This window comes from Triticum aestivum, chromosome 4A (assembly GCF_018294505.1).
Source record: "Triticum aestivum cultivar Chinese Spring chromosome 4A, IWGSC CS RefSeq v2.1, whole genome shotgun sequence".
In the NCBI taxonomy this organism is placed as follows: domain Eukaryota; kingdom Viridiplantae; phylum Streptophyta; class Magnoliopsida; order Poales; family Poaceae; genus Triticum; species Triticum aestivum.
This window is the reverse complement of record NC_057803.1, coordinates 607736176-607753434: the sequence shown is the minus strand read 5'-3', so window position 1 is coordinate 607753434 and position 17259 is coordinate 607736176. Positions and strand designations below refer to the sequence as shown.

The window sequence follows — 17259 nt, the reverse complement described above, 5'->3', positions numbered from 1 at the left end:
ATTCGGCGGCATCGTGGGATGAAGCGGCCCGGACCGACCTTACACGTATGCTTACGTGAGACTGGTTCCACCGACTGACATGCACTAGTTGCATAAGGTGGCTAGCGGGTGTCTGTCTCTCCCACTTTACTCGGATCGGATTCAATGAAAGGGGTCCTTATGAAGGGTAAATAGAAATTGGCATATCACGTTGTGGTTTTGGCGTAGGTAAGAAACGTTCTTGCTAGAAACCTATAGCAGCCACGTAAAAACTTGCAACAACAATTAGAGGACGTCTAACTTGTTTTTGCAGCATGTGCCGTGTGATGTGATATGGCCAAAAGGATGTGATGAATGATATATGTGATGTATAAGATTGATCATGTTCTTGTAATAGGAACCACGACTTGCATGTCGATGAGTATGACAACCGACAGGAGCCATAGGAGTTTTCTTAATTTATTTATGACCTGCGTGTCAACATAAATGTCATGTAATTACTTTACTTTATTGCTAAAGCGTTAGCCATAGTAGTAGAAGTAATAGATGACGAGACAACTTCAAGAAGACACGATGATGGAGATCAGGATGATGGAGATCATGGTGTCATGCCGGTGACAACGATGATCATGGAGCCCCGAAGATGGAGATCAAAAGGAGCAAATGATATTGGCCATATCATGTCACTATTTGATTGCATGTGATGTTTATCATGTTTTACATCTTATTTGCTTAGAACGACAGTAGCTTAAATAAGATGATCTCTCGTAATAATTTCAAGAAAGTGTTCCCCCTAACTGTGCACCATTGCGAAGGTTCGTTGTTTCGAAGCACCACATGATGATCGGGTGTGATAGATTCTAACGTTCGAATACAACGGGTGTAAGCCAGATTTACACATGCAATACACTTAGGTTGACTTGACGAGCCTAGCATGTACAGACATGGCCTCGGAACACGGAAGACCGAAAGGTCGAGCATGAGTCGTATAGAAGATACGATCAACATGAAGATGTTCACCGATGTTGACTAGTCCGTCTCACGTGATGATCGGACACGGCCTAGTTGACTCGGATCATGTTTCACTTAGATGACTAGAGGGATGTCTATCTGAGTGGGAGTTCATTAAATAATTTGATTAGATAAACTTAATTCTCATGAGCATAGTCTAAATTGTCTTTGCAAATATGTTGTAGATAAATAGCTCACGTTGTAGCTCCCTGTTTCAATACGTTCCTAGAGAAAGACCAAGTTGAAAGATATTGTAAGCAATGATGCGGACTAGGTCTGTAGTCCGAGGAGTGTCCTCACTGCTACACAGAAGGCTTACGTCTTTGATGCACCGCTCGATGTGCAAACCCCTACAACGTCGTCTGTGGATGTTGTGAACACCTGACAGACACATCCTGATGACTACTTGATAGTTTAGTGCACCATACTTTACGGCTTAGAATCGGGATTTCAATGACGTTTTGAACGCCATAAGACATATGAGATGTTCCAAGAGCTGAAATTGGGATTTCAGGCTCATACCCGTGTTGAAAGGTATCAGACCTCTGACAAGTTCTTTTGCCAACAATGATGAAAAGCGAACCTCGAGACGAGGATCGTTCCGTTGTTGGCCCGATCTTTCACGACACAAAACTCCATCGCAGCAAGAACTCGTTGCAGGTTTACGAAGATGCTCGCAAATCCCACGGAAACAACACGCCAACCCCTCGATCCGAAGGAATAACATGGACGAACCGTATAGGCTCAGCTTGTAATCTCCTACGCGTCGTGTCGCAGGAACTCACACGCCAACAGAGATTTTTGACAAGGTTTCTCTAAACTCGATAATGGCCGGCGGCCGAAAAACACACACGTGTCTAATTCATCGTAACATAATCTACCCTCTTACATGACGCCTCATGGCTTTATATATAAAGTACTATATTTGGCGTGACCAACAAGCTGGCCGCACCCCTACTTATCTCATCTCTTAATTCAAAAGGAAAACAATCTGGACCTGTCTAAACAACACTAGGATTCTCTTTTTCGTTGCTGATATGCCTTCTCGTAAAATCTGTAGGTGGACCCCAACCAAGCGTCTTCAAGGATAATAATCTCCACCATAAAAACCTGTAGACATACACCTGTAATTTTGGTGGTCTCGTGTAACAGAAATAGGAAATACAATCTCCTAGTATTTTCTTCGAACGATCTGATTCTGGTGGCCGTACCCAACCGAAGTAATACTCGACCAGGACTCCTTCCTGGCTGTTAGCAGCGAACAGGACTCCTCCCTCGTGGATACACATGCTCCTCCTAATCTCTGGCCCAAATGAGAATTGACCAAACGTGCTAGTGTAGGAATACATCCATGCATGCACGCACATACACATCTCCTTGGGTAATGCATGCATGTTCAACACCCTCTTTCCATCTTTACGTGAGTGCATCCTTATCAATGGCATAGTATGCATGCATGTAACTTCTACAATGGAAACATCATTGACCACTTGAACGACTACTGGATTAATAGTGTGAGTTATGGACATGGTCATATCAAACAAGATGGAGGAGAATAGCTCAGCTAGTGAGCATGTGCTCAGAATGTGGGATGGTGCGCGACATGGCCAGGCGGGACCTGCGCAAGCAGCACCTCTGATGAGGCACATGTTGCGGGCTAGCAGCGATTGGAGGGGGCGCCGTTGCAGATCCTCATCGTTTCTCTGGGAGAGGAGCTCGTCAATGATCCATTTTTCTCCATGGATTCACGATGGAGCTGCCCTAGGAGGAGCTTCTTATCTTCAAGGTGCGCATCCACTCCCCCTTCCCCTCCCCTGTAGGTGTTGGATGATGGTTTGGCATTTAATCTTCAGAATTTTAACTCCTTGGTTCCCCCTGTACTGCGGATTCCGCAGGAGAGGAACACGCAGCTGAAGAACTCGACATGGAGGATCTGAAAACTTCGCAAGGAAGAAGGAGAGGTTATCTCTTTCTCTTGGACTGTAGCCTAATTGTGTGAGATTCTATTTGGTTGGGCTTGTTTTAGATGATTCTAGGCAAAGAAGTTTGCTAGCCTTTCAAACTTTGGCTGCTTAATTTCACACTGGATTTTCTTGTGCTTAGTTTTGTAATGACCATACTTATTTCTTAGTGCTCCTCCATGTTCCTCTGCATAACTGGATCTGGCTGAAGCACCTTACATGATTATGTGATGATTCTTACAATCCTGCCAACTGTGTCACATCTGGATAAGAGGATATTTCTAGATATCACGAAACCACACATTTTTTACTCAGGTTGTCATTACTTGGTTGATTCAACAACATTTTGGTGCCTTGCAATATAATTTTCACAATCGTATCAATGCAAGCTCATAGGTACCATTTGTATAAATTTCAGATTAGCTATCTCAGTCTTGAAGTTTATAGATTGGGTGGTTCGTGTGCAGGTACGTCAGCAACAAGTTAAGCAATAAGTACACGGCGGTGATCAGAGGTGCAAATCGATGACCGGCACTTCACGTTACAGATTTTTCAGTGTACTCAGTTTATAATGTTTCTCTTATTCTTATTATTAGCTAACATCCTTATAAATCAGAGATTCTGTGTATCATCATAGTTATAAGCATGTACCAAATTTAGCTGCATCTTAGACTTAGCTTCATACAAATTATATCCTTTTGACTTCAGGTACTTATGTATTGTCGAAATTTGGTCATTTGTGTTCTTCTCAGAAACTGCATCACGGCACCTTGTTGTTCTTTTCAGTTCGTCGCCTTATGATCCCCGCTTCAGTCTCTCTACTTGATCTACATTTTTCCCATGAGTTTAATTTCTTAATTTTGATTCAAATATTCAATACTTGCTGGTGCAGGCAATGGACATTCAGACATTCCTATAATTTTCTGTACTATATATATATATATATATATATATATATATATATATATATATATATATATATATATATATATATATATATATATATATATATATATATCGAAGAAAAAGGCGCACTACAGGAGGTTCTCCTGGTACTAAAAGGTTATATCCTCCATTTTGATGTTGTTGGTTATGGCAGATTGCACTGCATAAGAATGAGCTAAATAATTTAATTATCATTCTCATACAAGACTCAGTGCTAGCTAAATCATAATTAACTTACAGTAGCGTTGTGGCATGGATGAAGGCGAAGAGAGTACATAAATGGGAGATTATGTAGATTTTGTTGTCTGCTTCCAATATTATGTATACGTTTTCTTTTCCTTCATCTAATTTATGAATATATACTATGTACAAGCAAGGAGATGAACAGAGAAATCAGTTAGTGTACAACATCACATCACACTTTTTCAGTGAATTAACTTTAGGTTCCACAACTGTTTTCGCTTGAATATTTGTTGAATTTCCTTTTTACTTTTCAGTAAATGAGTATTATCCTGCAAATTGTATGTATGAAGAAGTATTTACAAAGTTCTGCTCTGCGTAGAATTGAAAATATCAGGGCATTGTTATCGTTTATCCTGTTATCGGTGTACGGTTTGGCCGATCCCAGTGAGACATGGCTCGAGCGTATGTTGTCAATGCGACAATGAGAAGATCCTCTCTTTGAGCCCTCTCCCTCTCGTTTTGCCTCTCATGCTTCCTGTTTCTCTATTCTCAAGGGAGGTTCACTGGTTCTTTTGCAGGTTTGTGTTACTATTTGTCTTGTTTAAATGGCCAAAGGTTCATGGGAATTTCTATGGAATGTCACTCAAGGAGGGTCAGACATAGTTCAAAGTTGAGTGATATCCTCATGGCCAACAAGGATTGATCCTGATTCAAGATGGAAAGTTTTGCTTTCGTGCGAGTGTCATATACATGTATTGTTTCTTGGGCATTGAAAGTTAAGGAAAACACTTGTTTGATTGGTTGAGCGCAGCTTCCCATTTGTTACTTCAGTTAGAAAATTTCAGTTTGGGTCTGCACCATAATTCCTAACAATTCAATGAAGGTCCGGTTTTGTTTTATCCTTTTTTATTGCTTCATATTCAATGAGTTCCAAGATATATTAGATAACTATTAATAGTTGTAGATGTTGCAGGTTGCAGATACTAAATTTAGGATTCATTTAGTATCCAATGCTTTCATTTTCACACCGGTACTGAATGATCCAATACTAAATTTAGGGGTCATTTTCCAGCTACACCATGTATTTGATTTTTCACTTCGTGACAATAAGTGTCAATTATACTAGCATGTCCTGAACTCTTTTGCTTGGTCATGAGGAGAGCAGTGGGTGAAAATGTTGGTTTAGAAATTCAGAACATCAAAGAAGTGGTCGGGGGTCTGGTCATGGTAAGCAAACACTTTACAGTGTGAGTCCGGCTTATCATTTGGACTTGATTTAATGATATGAACAATGATGCGTACGCATTTCCAGAATATAGTTTCTTCAATGCAGCGTGTGTGTCTTTTACTCTAGCTTTTGTATGCTAATACTTCCACAAAAATGTATGGCATCTTTGCATTGTACATTATAATGTCTGATTATTTGTTAGTCAGGTTGAGATCATAAATGCATCATTAGTCCATCGATCCAGTGTGATTGCTTAGATCCAGCAGGGCATACCTTGCTGCTAGCTTTATACTATCTAGAGCATATTTCTTTTCCTCTTTGTTTAATTAAATAGCATAATACTATTGTTATCAAGAAATATGAACAGGCGACATTATAGATCTATGTCTTCATGTTCCCACCTGATGTTCTTCCATTTACAGCAATCTACTTGTTGGGTGATAATCTTGACAATCATAAAACCTTTCAGGTCTGCCTATCTGTTGATGGTGATTCTAGCAAAGGTAATGATGCAGCAAAAATGATGGGAGCGACTCTTCTCGAGATATCTTGCAAGTTTGTGCCCGCTTTCCAGAATCTGAGAAACTAAAACTCATGAGTATTTTGTTGTGTTTATTATCACAGCGGACACCACAATTCTAAAGCTGTTACGACTCGGGAGATGAGTGCCTGATGGTACTGTTGCTGCATGTCGGCCAGCCCTATCAGTATCGATCTGCCGTTTTGGGCTACAGCTAAGCTTTGCTACTGCTCTAAATTGCAGTCTTTTGACCAACCGTGTTACCAATGATCAATAAATTTTCCCTTCCAGCATTGCCTTAATTGTCTCTACTCTGGCACTGCAAGGTTTGGTTGTCAATTTTGTGGTAGTCATTTTGCAACAGTGAGTAGTGGTTTCTTTTCAGAAAAGAGTAGTGTGTTGTTTGTGTGGGTGCACATTATTTAGAATCTTATTGTCGTTGCTTTCAAAATAAGTATCATGGTGCCTGCCCACATATTCAGCTCATAATTTGTCGTTGCTTTCCACTTTGTTTATACAGATGTTTCTTCGTGCAATGAATTAGAATTAATCATGAAATAATTTTCTTAAGATTTCGTGAAGCTGCTCATTGGCTCTTGCCTGCTCATTGTTTAATCTGGTCCGTGCTTAATGCTTTGTTTAGCATGTTGCTTAGCTGTGTTAAGTGCTTGGTCTTTGTTTAGCTTTGTGTTGTCATTAGTGCATGGTACTCATTGTTTATTGTGATCAGTGCTTAATACCTTGTTTACTGAACTTTGTTTGCTCCTACTTAATTAAAAAGCTGATGCCAGTGTTCATTGTTTACTGAACTTTGCAAGTGGTGATTGTTTATTTGTTAAAAATGGATGTGTCATGTGCTTGGTGTGCATAACCCTTCACAAACCTCTTCAATAAACATGTTAGGTTGTCGGCAGTAGCGACATCAAAGGATGGAGGGTGCGCCTGCTATAACTCCGGCGGGACGCTAGAGCTCGTGGCGACGTTTACAGCGGTGTGCCTGGGTGCCATGCAGGATGGATCTGACTCTGTGGCCGAGATGACGAGGACCAACTGAGGGGGGCTCGACAAGGCGGCGCTGCCAGCCATGCCGGTGTTCAGATTCAAGACGGGGCCGCGATGGGTTGTTAGTTGGTACTCCCTCCGTTTCAAAATAGATTGTACTAGCTTTATAATAAAGTTAGTACAATGTTGAGTCATCTATTTTAGAACGGAGGGAGTAGCTGCTGCATACGTGTTGCTTCATTGTTTTTCCTTACTAGAAGCGTGGGTGCCTACCGCTGCTTGATGGTTAGCCATCGAGTTCATAATTTTCTGTGTTAGCTTGCTTCAGTTGGAACCGATATTGTTTTGACATGATTATATCGTAATACTACTTGCCTTTTGCATATGCACCCGTTAATGTCTATAATGTGATTCTCTTCTAGATAAATTTGCATTTCTGCTGCTTTGATCTGTTGAAAATGTCACTTAAAGCACATTACTTACTTAGTAAAAAGAAAGACCTTGGAAGCGGCGCGCCCCAACTACTAGTTTCCTTCATTTTCTGGGTTTGTACTTTGTACCTGCAGGAAGAGTGAGGCATGAACACGCCGCAACTTTCCCCGACATCGGCCACATCGCCGTCCAATCCATCAAGGAAGGTATGCACGCTTCTCCTCCTGCCTTGCTTTGTACACTAGTGTATTTCAGAAAACCCCAATCATGGTTCATACTACTATTGTGCACACATCTACTATATGCATGATGTCATGGCTAATTCTTGCTGGTGGCTGGTGCTGGCTTGCGCAGGTCGAGAGCAGAGGCCTGTGGTTCCATCTCGCCGACTCCATGGCCGTCCACGGGATCAACCAAGCATGGCACCTTCAAGCAGATGCAGCTCTGCTTCCAGATTCTGAGTAGGCAGGCTAACGGGTTGCAGCAGTATGCAGTGTGTGCGTGTGTGTGTGTAATATTGGGATACATGTGTTGTTCAGAGTCTGGTCTTTCTTTCAGTGAAGTTTAATAAACAGATTCTCAGCTCAAACATGTTTTACTAGCACTAGAGTAGCAGCTTCTTTCTTATGCAGATCAGAGCTTCACAAGGGCAGGTTTTCGATTTTTAGGCGATTACTGATTACTTAATCACTTCTGAAAAAACTTACCAACTGGTGTGTGTGTGTGGGATCATCATGAGTTAACACAGCTCAGAAAGCGTCTGTTAATTTGCACAAGGGAGAAGGGAGGGACTGTCTGGTCTGATCTGATGAAACACCACACCCACCACCATCATCAGGGAAAAAACAGACCGACTAATGCAGCTACAGCTAGTGAGTGACTTGGTGCCATGGTCAGCCGGCGACGGGGTGCTCCTTCTCCTTGGCATTGACGGTGGCCTTGTCGACGTGGCCGTCCTGCTTGGGGATGATGAGCCCAAACCCTCCCTCATTCCTCTTGTACAGGATGTTCACCTCCCCTGCATTTCGTCCCACAGTTCAGGTCAGTTAGCTTCTCTTTAGACTAGTTCAGGGTAAGTTCAGTTAACTTTAGTTCAGATAAGTTAAGTTGAGTTGTGCAAAACAACAGTTTCCATGGAGCAAATGCAAGGGCAAGCGCAATGGTGCAGCAAGGACGTGCCTGTCTGCTCGTTCCTGAAGGCGTAGAAGTCATGGTCGACGTTCTCGAGCTGCTCCAGCGCCTCGTCCACCGTCAGCGGCGCCATCTCGAACACCTTGGTGCGCACAACCTGCAAACCAACAACATAGTTGATGGGCTCACACATCAGAGCCTGGCACCAATTGATCAATCAATCTTGAATCCTGACACAGCAGCATAGTATATGAATTCTCTTCTTCATAAAGACTAATTGTAAATTCCTGAACTACTAGATCAGATGGTGAATGAATAAAAGGTGCAAAATTATCAGTCAAAACAGTTGTAAACAAGTGGCATTTTCCTGAACGCAAGCAAAATAGATGGATTGGTCTGTCGGTGGTCACCTTGGTGAGCACGCTCTCCTCGTCCTCGGCGCCGATGACCTCGACCAGCTCGTCGTCCTCCTCCTCCTCCTCTGCCTCCGATTCATCTTCGACATCGGACAGCCCGGAGGACTGCCACTCCTTGGTGCCCTTGAGGTGGCGCACGTCCGTCTCCTTCTCCTTGATCTTGCGCAGCTTGCGCTTGACGACGGCGGCGGCGGCGTCGATGGAGGCGTAGGATGACTCCTCCTCCTCCTCGGCGCGCACGACGCCGTGGCGCCTGGTGAAGAGCGTGACCTCGCAGCGGGAGAGCTTGGGGCCCTTGCTGAGGTCGCCGCCGCGGGCGGAGAGGCGCACGTCCACCTCCCGCACCAGGTGCGCGTGGTTGTGCACCGCGCGCCCCACCTTGTCCTCGATGTGCTCCTTGAGCTTCTCCGTCAGCTGCGAGCGAGCCCAAGAAGCGGGATTCAGGTGGGGAATCCATGGCGCGTTATTTGCGCGGATTGCGGGACTGGGGGGAAGAAAGATGTTACCTTGACGTTGCGGCCCTGCATGATGAGGCGCGCCGAGGAGAGCGGCCCGTCCCAGGCCGCGCGCACGGAGATGGAGACGGAGGAGGGGCGGTCGGTGGCGGCGGCCAGGGTGAGGGCGCGGCCGAGGAAGCCGGAGCGGAGGGCGCGGGGGCTGGGAGTGACGTGGTGGCGGGTGCGGGGGGCGAGGACAGAGGAGGAGGTGGAGGGCCACGCCGTGGCCGTGGCCGCCGTCGCCGCCATGCTCATCTACTGGACGGACAGAGAGAAAGACACAAACTTTGGCAGCAGCAGCTCCAGCGGAGAAGAGTGGCAAAGAGAAGATGGATTGGACTGGATTGGATTCTCTGAATCTTGTTTGTAGAGAAGAGAAGAGCAATGTATGCAGGGAGGGGAGGGGAGGAGCAGTGATGTGGATTGGTCCTATCCTATCCACTCGAGATTGATTTTCCTTTCTTTCACCGCCGGGAAATGCCAAACCACGGCGTCGGCGTCGGCGTCGGCGTCGGCCGTGGGGACAGTAGGCCGCACACACCGCCGCGTCGGCCCGGGGTCTGCACCTGCCTGCCTGCCTGCCATGTTCCAACGTTTCTTTCTGACAGCAACCAGCCGCTGCATCCAAATCCAAATCCAAATCCAATCCAACTGATACCATCGTACGTCTAGTCTCGTCTATCCAAAGAAAACGAGTGTTTGACAAAAAACTACCAGAATTGAGGCTTCCGTCCCACAGAACTACCACTTTTTAAAAAGTGGCCGATAACTACCAAAAAATTGGAAGCGCGTGACTAAAAACTACCAAGTTGACGAATTGACCGTTTTGGAGCGTTTAAACCCGTTTCTGACAGCAGTGGCTCACATGTCAGGTGGACGCCAGCGGTAACGGCTAACGGCGCTCCCTCGTAGCCGTTAGACCCGGCCGTCGCGGTCGCACCTGGTCGGACCGGGCCGCATCGGACCAGGTATAAGCTGGCCGACCGGGCTCGTCCCCACCTGCTCCCTCACTCTCCCCCGAGCTCACTCCCCACTTTGCTCTGCTCTGCTTCTTCTCGCTCTCCGGCGACGCCACGACCGACCATGCTGTCCTGGCCCAATAGTAACGAGACCTCGGACGACGATGACGAGTTCATGAGCGAGTTCAGCAGCATGCAGATGGAGTATTTCGTAAGTCAGCTAACTGTATCCTCTCCTCTCCTTCTTGTGTTCTAGGGTTAGGGTTAGGGTTTGAAGATAATCGAGATTTCTTCCATTTAAGTTCATATATGTGAGCTGTAGTTGATATATATATGTTTTTGCTGCTGCAGCAAACTCCTGACACTGTGATAGACCCAAGCTTCTGTGGGCTTGTGACTGAATCTGACAGAAGGTGCATCCTGCACAGGCAGAGGGCATGCAAGTTTGTGGCATTTGAAGGCACTGACACTGGCAGGAGATTCATCGGATGTGCTACTGAGGTAATGGACCAACTTGGTGTGGATTTGATTAGCTTGTTTTTCTGCTATGTAGTGGAAACAGAGTAGCGTTTAGTTGTTGTTTTTCTGAATTTTCCTTAAGTGTGAAAACTTATGTATATCTGAATATTGTACTTGTAGCAGGGAGCACTGGAAACATATTGATGTGTTGTATTTTGAGTATAGAGCTAGCTAGTGTACCTATGTATAGCACATGTGTTTATGATTTGTTATTTTGAATTTGCTTGTTATCTGTGGTGTTCACTACAAATATAATTTGATTTTCAGGATGGTGTGAACTGTGGTGTTCAGGAGTGGGTAGATGCCCCCTGGCCTGTAATTCTGCAAAGGTGCTTAACCAAGCTCTAGGATATGTATCATGAGCAGAACCTTGGTAGAGCCCAGGATAATGAGGCTCATGGGACAGAGGTTGCAAAATTGCATAAGGAGCTTGATTCTCTGGCCAATCAGTATAGCCAGCTGGTGGATGATGTGTCCAAGTTGTTTGATTATCAGGATGGAATCAAATCTCATGACATGGATTGCACAAGCCAGGCAATCAATGAACTGAAGGAGAAGAAGAAGCAACTTGAGGAGCAGGCAAAGATTGAGCTTCAAATGGAGAAGCTTAAGCTCAAAAAAGAACAAAGGTGCATCCTTCAGAGTCAAGATGATATAATCCAAAACACTAGGAAGGCCATGAAGGAGATAGAGGTGGACAGAGACCACCTTAGAGAAGAGAAGAAGAAGCTGGAGAATGTCATTGCTGAGCTCCTGAAGGTTGGTCATGGGTGCAAGGAAAAGCTGGACAAGATCAAGGAAGTTGTGATGGAGGAGTGAAGTGGCAGCTCTGGATGGTAAGTATATATGAGGCCTATATATATAACTGGCCTTGCTATGTTATCTGATGCAAATATGCATCTTAGCTAGCTATAATACTATATATGAACTGCCTATGAACTGTCCTGGTTTCAGATCATTTTGGGGATTTGTTTTTTGGTGCCCATGGCACTGCATGTGATCTGTAATGCTTTAAGATATTAACTGTCTATGAACTCCAAGTTGTAATGCCAAGTATGGATAGTAAGTTAGCTTATGAACTATAGTCCATGATGATGTTAAATTTCTATATTTGTTTTCATAATCTGTTGCATCCAGTACTGACCTATATATAGCACATAGATAGCACATAGAATTATCTGATCTTGGATACACCAGAGATAGCACATATTCTCTGTAACATAGATAACACATAGTCTCTCTAACATAGATAGCACATACATGCAAATCAAGTTTCAGATAAACATAACTGACGATACTGAACTTGTGAACACTGACGAAACTGAATTAGCTAACACTAATTTCAGAGCAGGTTTCAGAGATAGGTTCACTTAGCCAACTTGAATAACATTGGATCTACTGCACATCTTTAGGATTTGCTAAGCGCGCAGAGCGACGCATGATTTGCTTGATCTGCCTTGGATATGTCTGCTTCTGCACTTCCTCCTCTTCATCGTCTTCGTCGATGACGATGCTGGGAGGGGGATGACAGCGAGCCTGCTCTGTAGGTGGCGCAACTATCTGCAAGTCGTCGCCGTCCTCTTCCTGCACTGCTACATTAGTTGCAGCTTGTGTCGGAGCAACATAGCGGTGGGCTTCCCATAGCGGTGGCCATCATCGGAGGACTCTGCCTCTCTCATTGCCCATAGTAGAGTGTCGATGGGAAGGATACCCTTACCTTTAGTTCCATAGCTCTGCTGCATGCACTTCTTCTCTTGAGGCGTCGCCTTCTTTTGGACTAGGTCAGCAGCATCTACTAGTCCATCCGCGCTGTTGTATCTCGTAGCTATCTTCATGTAGTCCAGGAATAGATCTTGGTCACCGCGCGCCGAACCAAATAGCATGGCAACCCAGCCCTTGCCAGTGGGGAATGGGTTGAGCCATGGGTCTGGTGTGGAGGAGGAACCAGCCATGGGTGAAGAGAGGATGTGGTTGTGAGAGAAGTGGCGAGTGAGGTGAAGTTGTGGAGATCCAGTGAGGCTGATGTTAAGTAGTTGAAGAAAGAGGAGATGTAGTAAAGAGAGGTGGAGTGATGCAGTAAAGAAGTTGAATTCAGTGAGACTTGGTGGTAGTTGTGTTGTAGTTATTGCGTGGTGAAACTTGTGCTGTTTAAAGTTGACAGAAACTTGTGCAGATTTAGAGGCAGTGCACAATAATTCAGATTCAGAGGTAGTTCAGAGCAGGTTTCATTCACATAGATCAACCATGCTAACTTAAAACATAGTACTTCGCATCATCACATACAATTGATCTAAGTTGCTAAACTTAAAACAGGTAGATCATACACGCACAAACAATTACAGAGCACAAATTAAGAAAATTCAGTTAACTTCGCATACATTCAGAGAAATTGATAAGAATTCATACAAGCTGACATTTATTCAAGAGAGAAATCCATAGCAAGCATTAGTGAGAATAGATTCACCACGCCGAATCAAGAATTCTACTCCACCTCGCCCTGGTGACTTGATATCGATGGAAGTTTGCCCTCTCTCTAGCCCACCAAATGATCAGCTCATCAGTGATGTTGGTTCTAGCTGGGAACACCTCGTTGAACTGCCTCACGTCGTTGGAGTTGCGTTCTGCCATGATTCTAGCAGCCAGCCGTCGCCGTCGCTCATGTCGATGGGCCCTCCTTTCTTCTCTTGCAACCCTTCTTGCTGCCCTACCCAACTCCTCCTGGTCATCAACAACCTCTCCATGGCTGGGATCCATCTCTTTGGCTGGCGGCTGGGTTGTAGTGGTGCTGGCGGCTAGGTTTTGGGTAGGGGGAGAGGGTTCGCCTTCTTATAGACAACACAGAAAGCTTCGGGAGTTTGATCCAATAATAAAGCCCAATCAAAGGCCCATTTTCACAGGCTCAGACAAATTCAGAAATAGCCGAACATGTTTCAGAGCACAGAACAGGTTCAGACAAATTCAGAAATAGCCAAACATGTTTCAGAGCACATAACAGGTTCAGACAAATTCAGAAATAGCCAAACATGTTTCAGAGCACAAAACAGGTTCAAACAAATTCAGAAATAGCCAAACATGTTTCAGAGCACAGAACAGGTTCAGACAAATTCAGAAAGTGCCAAATAGGGTTCAGACCACATAATAGGTTCAAACAAATAAAGAAAGTACCAAACAGGTTTCAGACCATAGAATAGGTTCAGACAACTTGACCACAGAACAGGTTTCATCTCAGCTTACCTGTCACTTCAGTAGTTACCACTGCAATAGAAATAACCTTTTAATTTGGAGATTGTCATTCTCTTCCTCTTGGTCCCAGCTTGATTATCTGAAGTGCTTGCAGCTCTTGGAGTAATGAATCCATGAGTCCTCCCTCTACCTGTAGGCCTACCTCTTTTAGCTCTTGGTGCAGGGCCTGGTGCAGATGCAGAAGGGCCTGGGCCAGATGCAGATGGAGTTGCAGCAGGTACTGCTGTGGTTCTTGCAACTGCAATAGGAACTGTTCTAGATGAACCAGCTATGTCTTCATAAACTGCCATGTTTTCCTTCTTGTAACACATAACATTTCTTTTAAAAATTATTTTTGGATGAAAAAGTTGTTGGGTTTCGTAGTAATTTCAAAAAAATTCCTACGCACACGCAAGATCATGGTGATGCATAGCAACGAGAGGGGGAGAGTGTGATCTATGTACCCTTGTAGATCGACAACGGAAGCGTTAACTTGGTTGATGTAGTCGTACGTCTCCACGGCCCGACCAATCAAGCACCGAAACTACGGCACCTCCGAGTTCTAGCACACGTTCAGCTCGATGACGATCCCCGAACTCTGATCCAGCAAAGTGTTGGGGAAGAGTTCCGTCAGCACGACAGCGTGGTGACGATCTTGATGTACTACCGTCGCAGGGCTTCGCCTAAGCACCACTACAATATTATCGAGGACTATGGTGGAAGGGGGCACCGCACACGGCTAAGAATATGATCACGTGGATCAACTTGTGTCTAGGGGTGCTCCCTGCCCCCGTATATAAAGGAGCAAGGGGAGGAGGCCGGCCGGCCCTATAGGCGCGCCAAGGAGGAGTCCTCCTCCTAGTAGGAGTAGGACTCCTACTCCTACTAGGAGGGGGAAGGAAGTGGGGAGGGAGAGGGAAAGGGGGCGCCGCCCCCCCCCCCCCCTCTACTAGTCCAATTCGGACCAGGGGGAGGAGGCGCGCGGCCCACCTTTGGCTGCCCCTCTCTCTCTCCACTAAAGCCCATATGGCCCATTACTTCTCCCGGGGGGGGGGGGTCCGGTAACCCTCCGGCTCTCCGGTTTTCTCCGAAATCACCCGGAACACTTCCGGTGTCCGAATATAGCCGTCCAATATATCAATCTTTATGTCTCGACCATTTCGAGACTCCTCGTCATGTCTGTGATCACATCCGGGACTCCGAACTAACTTCGGTACATCAAAACTCATAAACTCATAATATAACTGTCATCGAAACCTTAAGCGTGCGGACCCTACGGGTTCGAGAACAATGTAGACATGACCGAGACATGTCTCCGGTCAATAACCAATAGCGAAACCTGGATGCTCATATTGGCTCCTACATATTCTACGAAGATCTTTATCGGTCAGACCGCTAACAACATACGTTCTCCCTTTGTCATCGGTATGTTACTTGCCCGAGATTCGACCATCGGTATCTCAATACCTAGTTCAATCTCGTTACCGGCAAGTCTCTTTACTCGTTCCGTAATACATCATCTCGCAACTAACTCATTAGTTGCAATGCTTGCAAGGCTTATGTGATGTGCATTACCGAGAGGGACCAGAGATACCTCTCCGACAATCGGATTGACAAATCCTAATCTCGAAATACGCCAACCCAACATGTACCTTTGGAGACACCTGTAGAGCACCTTTATAATCACCCATTTATGTTGTGACGTTTGGTAGCACACAAAGTGTTCCTCCGGCAAACGGGAGTTGCATAATCTCATAGTCATAGGAACATGTATAAGTCATGAAGAAAGCAATAGCAACATACTAAATGATCGGGTGCTAAGCTAATGGAATGGGTCATGTCAATCACATCATTCTCCTAATGATGTGATCCCGTTAATCAAATAACAACTCTTTTGTTTATGGTTAGGAAACATAACCTGTTGGAAATATGCCCTAGAGGCAATAATAAAAGCCTTATTATTATATTTCCTTGTTCATGATAATTGTCTTTATTCATGCTATAATTGTATTATCCGGAAATCGTAATACATGTGTGAATAATAGACACCAACATGTCCCTAGTAAGCCTCTAGTTGACTAGCTCGTTGATCAACAGATAGTCATGGTTTCCTGACTATGGACATTGGATGTCATTGATAACGAGATCACATCATTAGGAGAATGATGTGATGGACAAGACCCAATCCTAAACATAGCATAAGATCGTGTAGTTCGTTTGCTAGAGTTTTTCCAATGTCAAGTATCCTTTCCTTAGACCATGAGATCGTGTAACTCTCGGATACCGTAGGAGTGCTTTGGGTGTACCAAACATCACAACATAACTGGGTGACTATAAAGGTAGACTACGGGTATCTCCGAAAGTGTCTGTTGGGTTGACACGGATCAAGACTGGGATTTGTCACTCCGTATGACGGAGAGGTATCACTGGGCCCACTCGGTAATGCATCATCATAATGAGCTCAAAGTGACCAAGTGTCTGGTCACGGGATCATGCATTACGGTACGAGTAAAGTGACTTGCCGGTAACGAGATTGAACGAGGTATTGGGATACCGACGATCGCATCTCGGGCAAGTAACATATCGATTGACAAAGGGAATTGCATACGGGGTTGCTTGAATCCTCGACATCGTGGTTCATCCGATGAGATCATCATGGAGCATGTGGGAGCCAACATGGGTATCCAGATCCCGCTGTTGGTTATTGACCGGAGAGTCGTCTCGGTCATGTCTGCATGTCTCCCGAACCCATAGGGTCTACACACTTAAGGTTCGGTGACGCTAGGGTTGTAGGGATATGTATATGCAGTAGCCCGAATGTTGTTCGGAGTCCCAGATGAGATCCTGGATGTCACGAGGAGTTCCGGAATGGTCCGGAGGTAAAGATTTATATATGGGAAGTCCTGTTTCGGCCATTGGGACAAGTTTCGGGGTCATCGGTATTGTACCGGGACCACCGGAAGGGTCCCGGGGGTCCACCGGGTGGGGCCACCCATCCCGGGGGGGCACATGGGCTGTAGGGGTGCGCCTTGGCCTACATGGGCCAAGGGCACCAGCCCCAAGAGGCCCATGCGCCTAGGGTTTCAAGGGGGAAGAGTCCTAGGAGGGGAAGGCACCTCCTAGGTGCCTTGGGGGGGAGGGAAACCTCCCTTGGCCGCCGCCCCACCCTAGGAGATTGGATCTCCTAGGGTCGGCGCCCCCCCCCTTGGCCCTCCTATATATAGTGGGGGAAGGAGGGCTTTTCTCCCACGCCT

At 45.4% G+C, this 17259-nt stretch overlaps 1 protein-coding gene across 2 annotated transcripts; it reads right to left on the bottom strand.

The window, feature by feature from the left end:
• Positions 1-7996: 7996 nt before the first annotated feature.
• Positions 7997-9767, bottom strand: LOC123087496 (ribosome-binding factor PSRP1, chloroplastic). Of its 2 annotated transcripts, none has more exons than XM_044509514.1 (4): positions 9315-9767; positions 8803-9222; positions 8441-8591; positions 7997-8279 (listed from the first exon to the last, which is right to left on the bottom strand). In XM_044509514.1, exons 1-4 carry the CDS (start codon positions 9558-9560, stop codon positions 8155-8157), a joined length of 942 nt encoding a protein of 313 aa, XP_044365449.1. In that variant the 5' UTR covers positions 9561-9767; the 3' UTR covers positions 7997-8154. The 2 variants fall into 2 exon arrangements, with proteins under 2 accessions (XP_044365449.1, XP_044365450.1); XM_044509515.1 differs by having other exon boundaries at positions 8441-8549; positions 9315-9755.
• Positions 9768-17259: the final 7492 nt, after the last annotated feature.

What these genes read in the sequence shown, in the direction of transcription:
- LOC123087496 (XM_044509514.1), bottom strand. Translation starts at nt 9,560, where the DNA reads ATGAGCATGGCGGCGACGGCGGCCACGGCCACGGCGTGGCCCTCCACC. An exon ending in TGCAGGGCCGCAACGTCAAG is followed by an intron (nt 9,223 to 9,314) that starts GTAACATCTTTC and finishes GCTCGCTCGCAG; the next exon opens with CTGACGGAGAAGCTCAAGGA. An exon ending in AGGAGAGCGTGCTCACCAAG is followed by an intron (nt 8,592 to 8,802) that starts GTGACCACCGAC and finishes AATTGGTGCCAG; the next exon opens with GCTCTGATGTGTGAGCCCAT.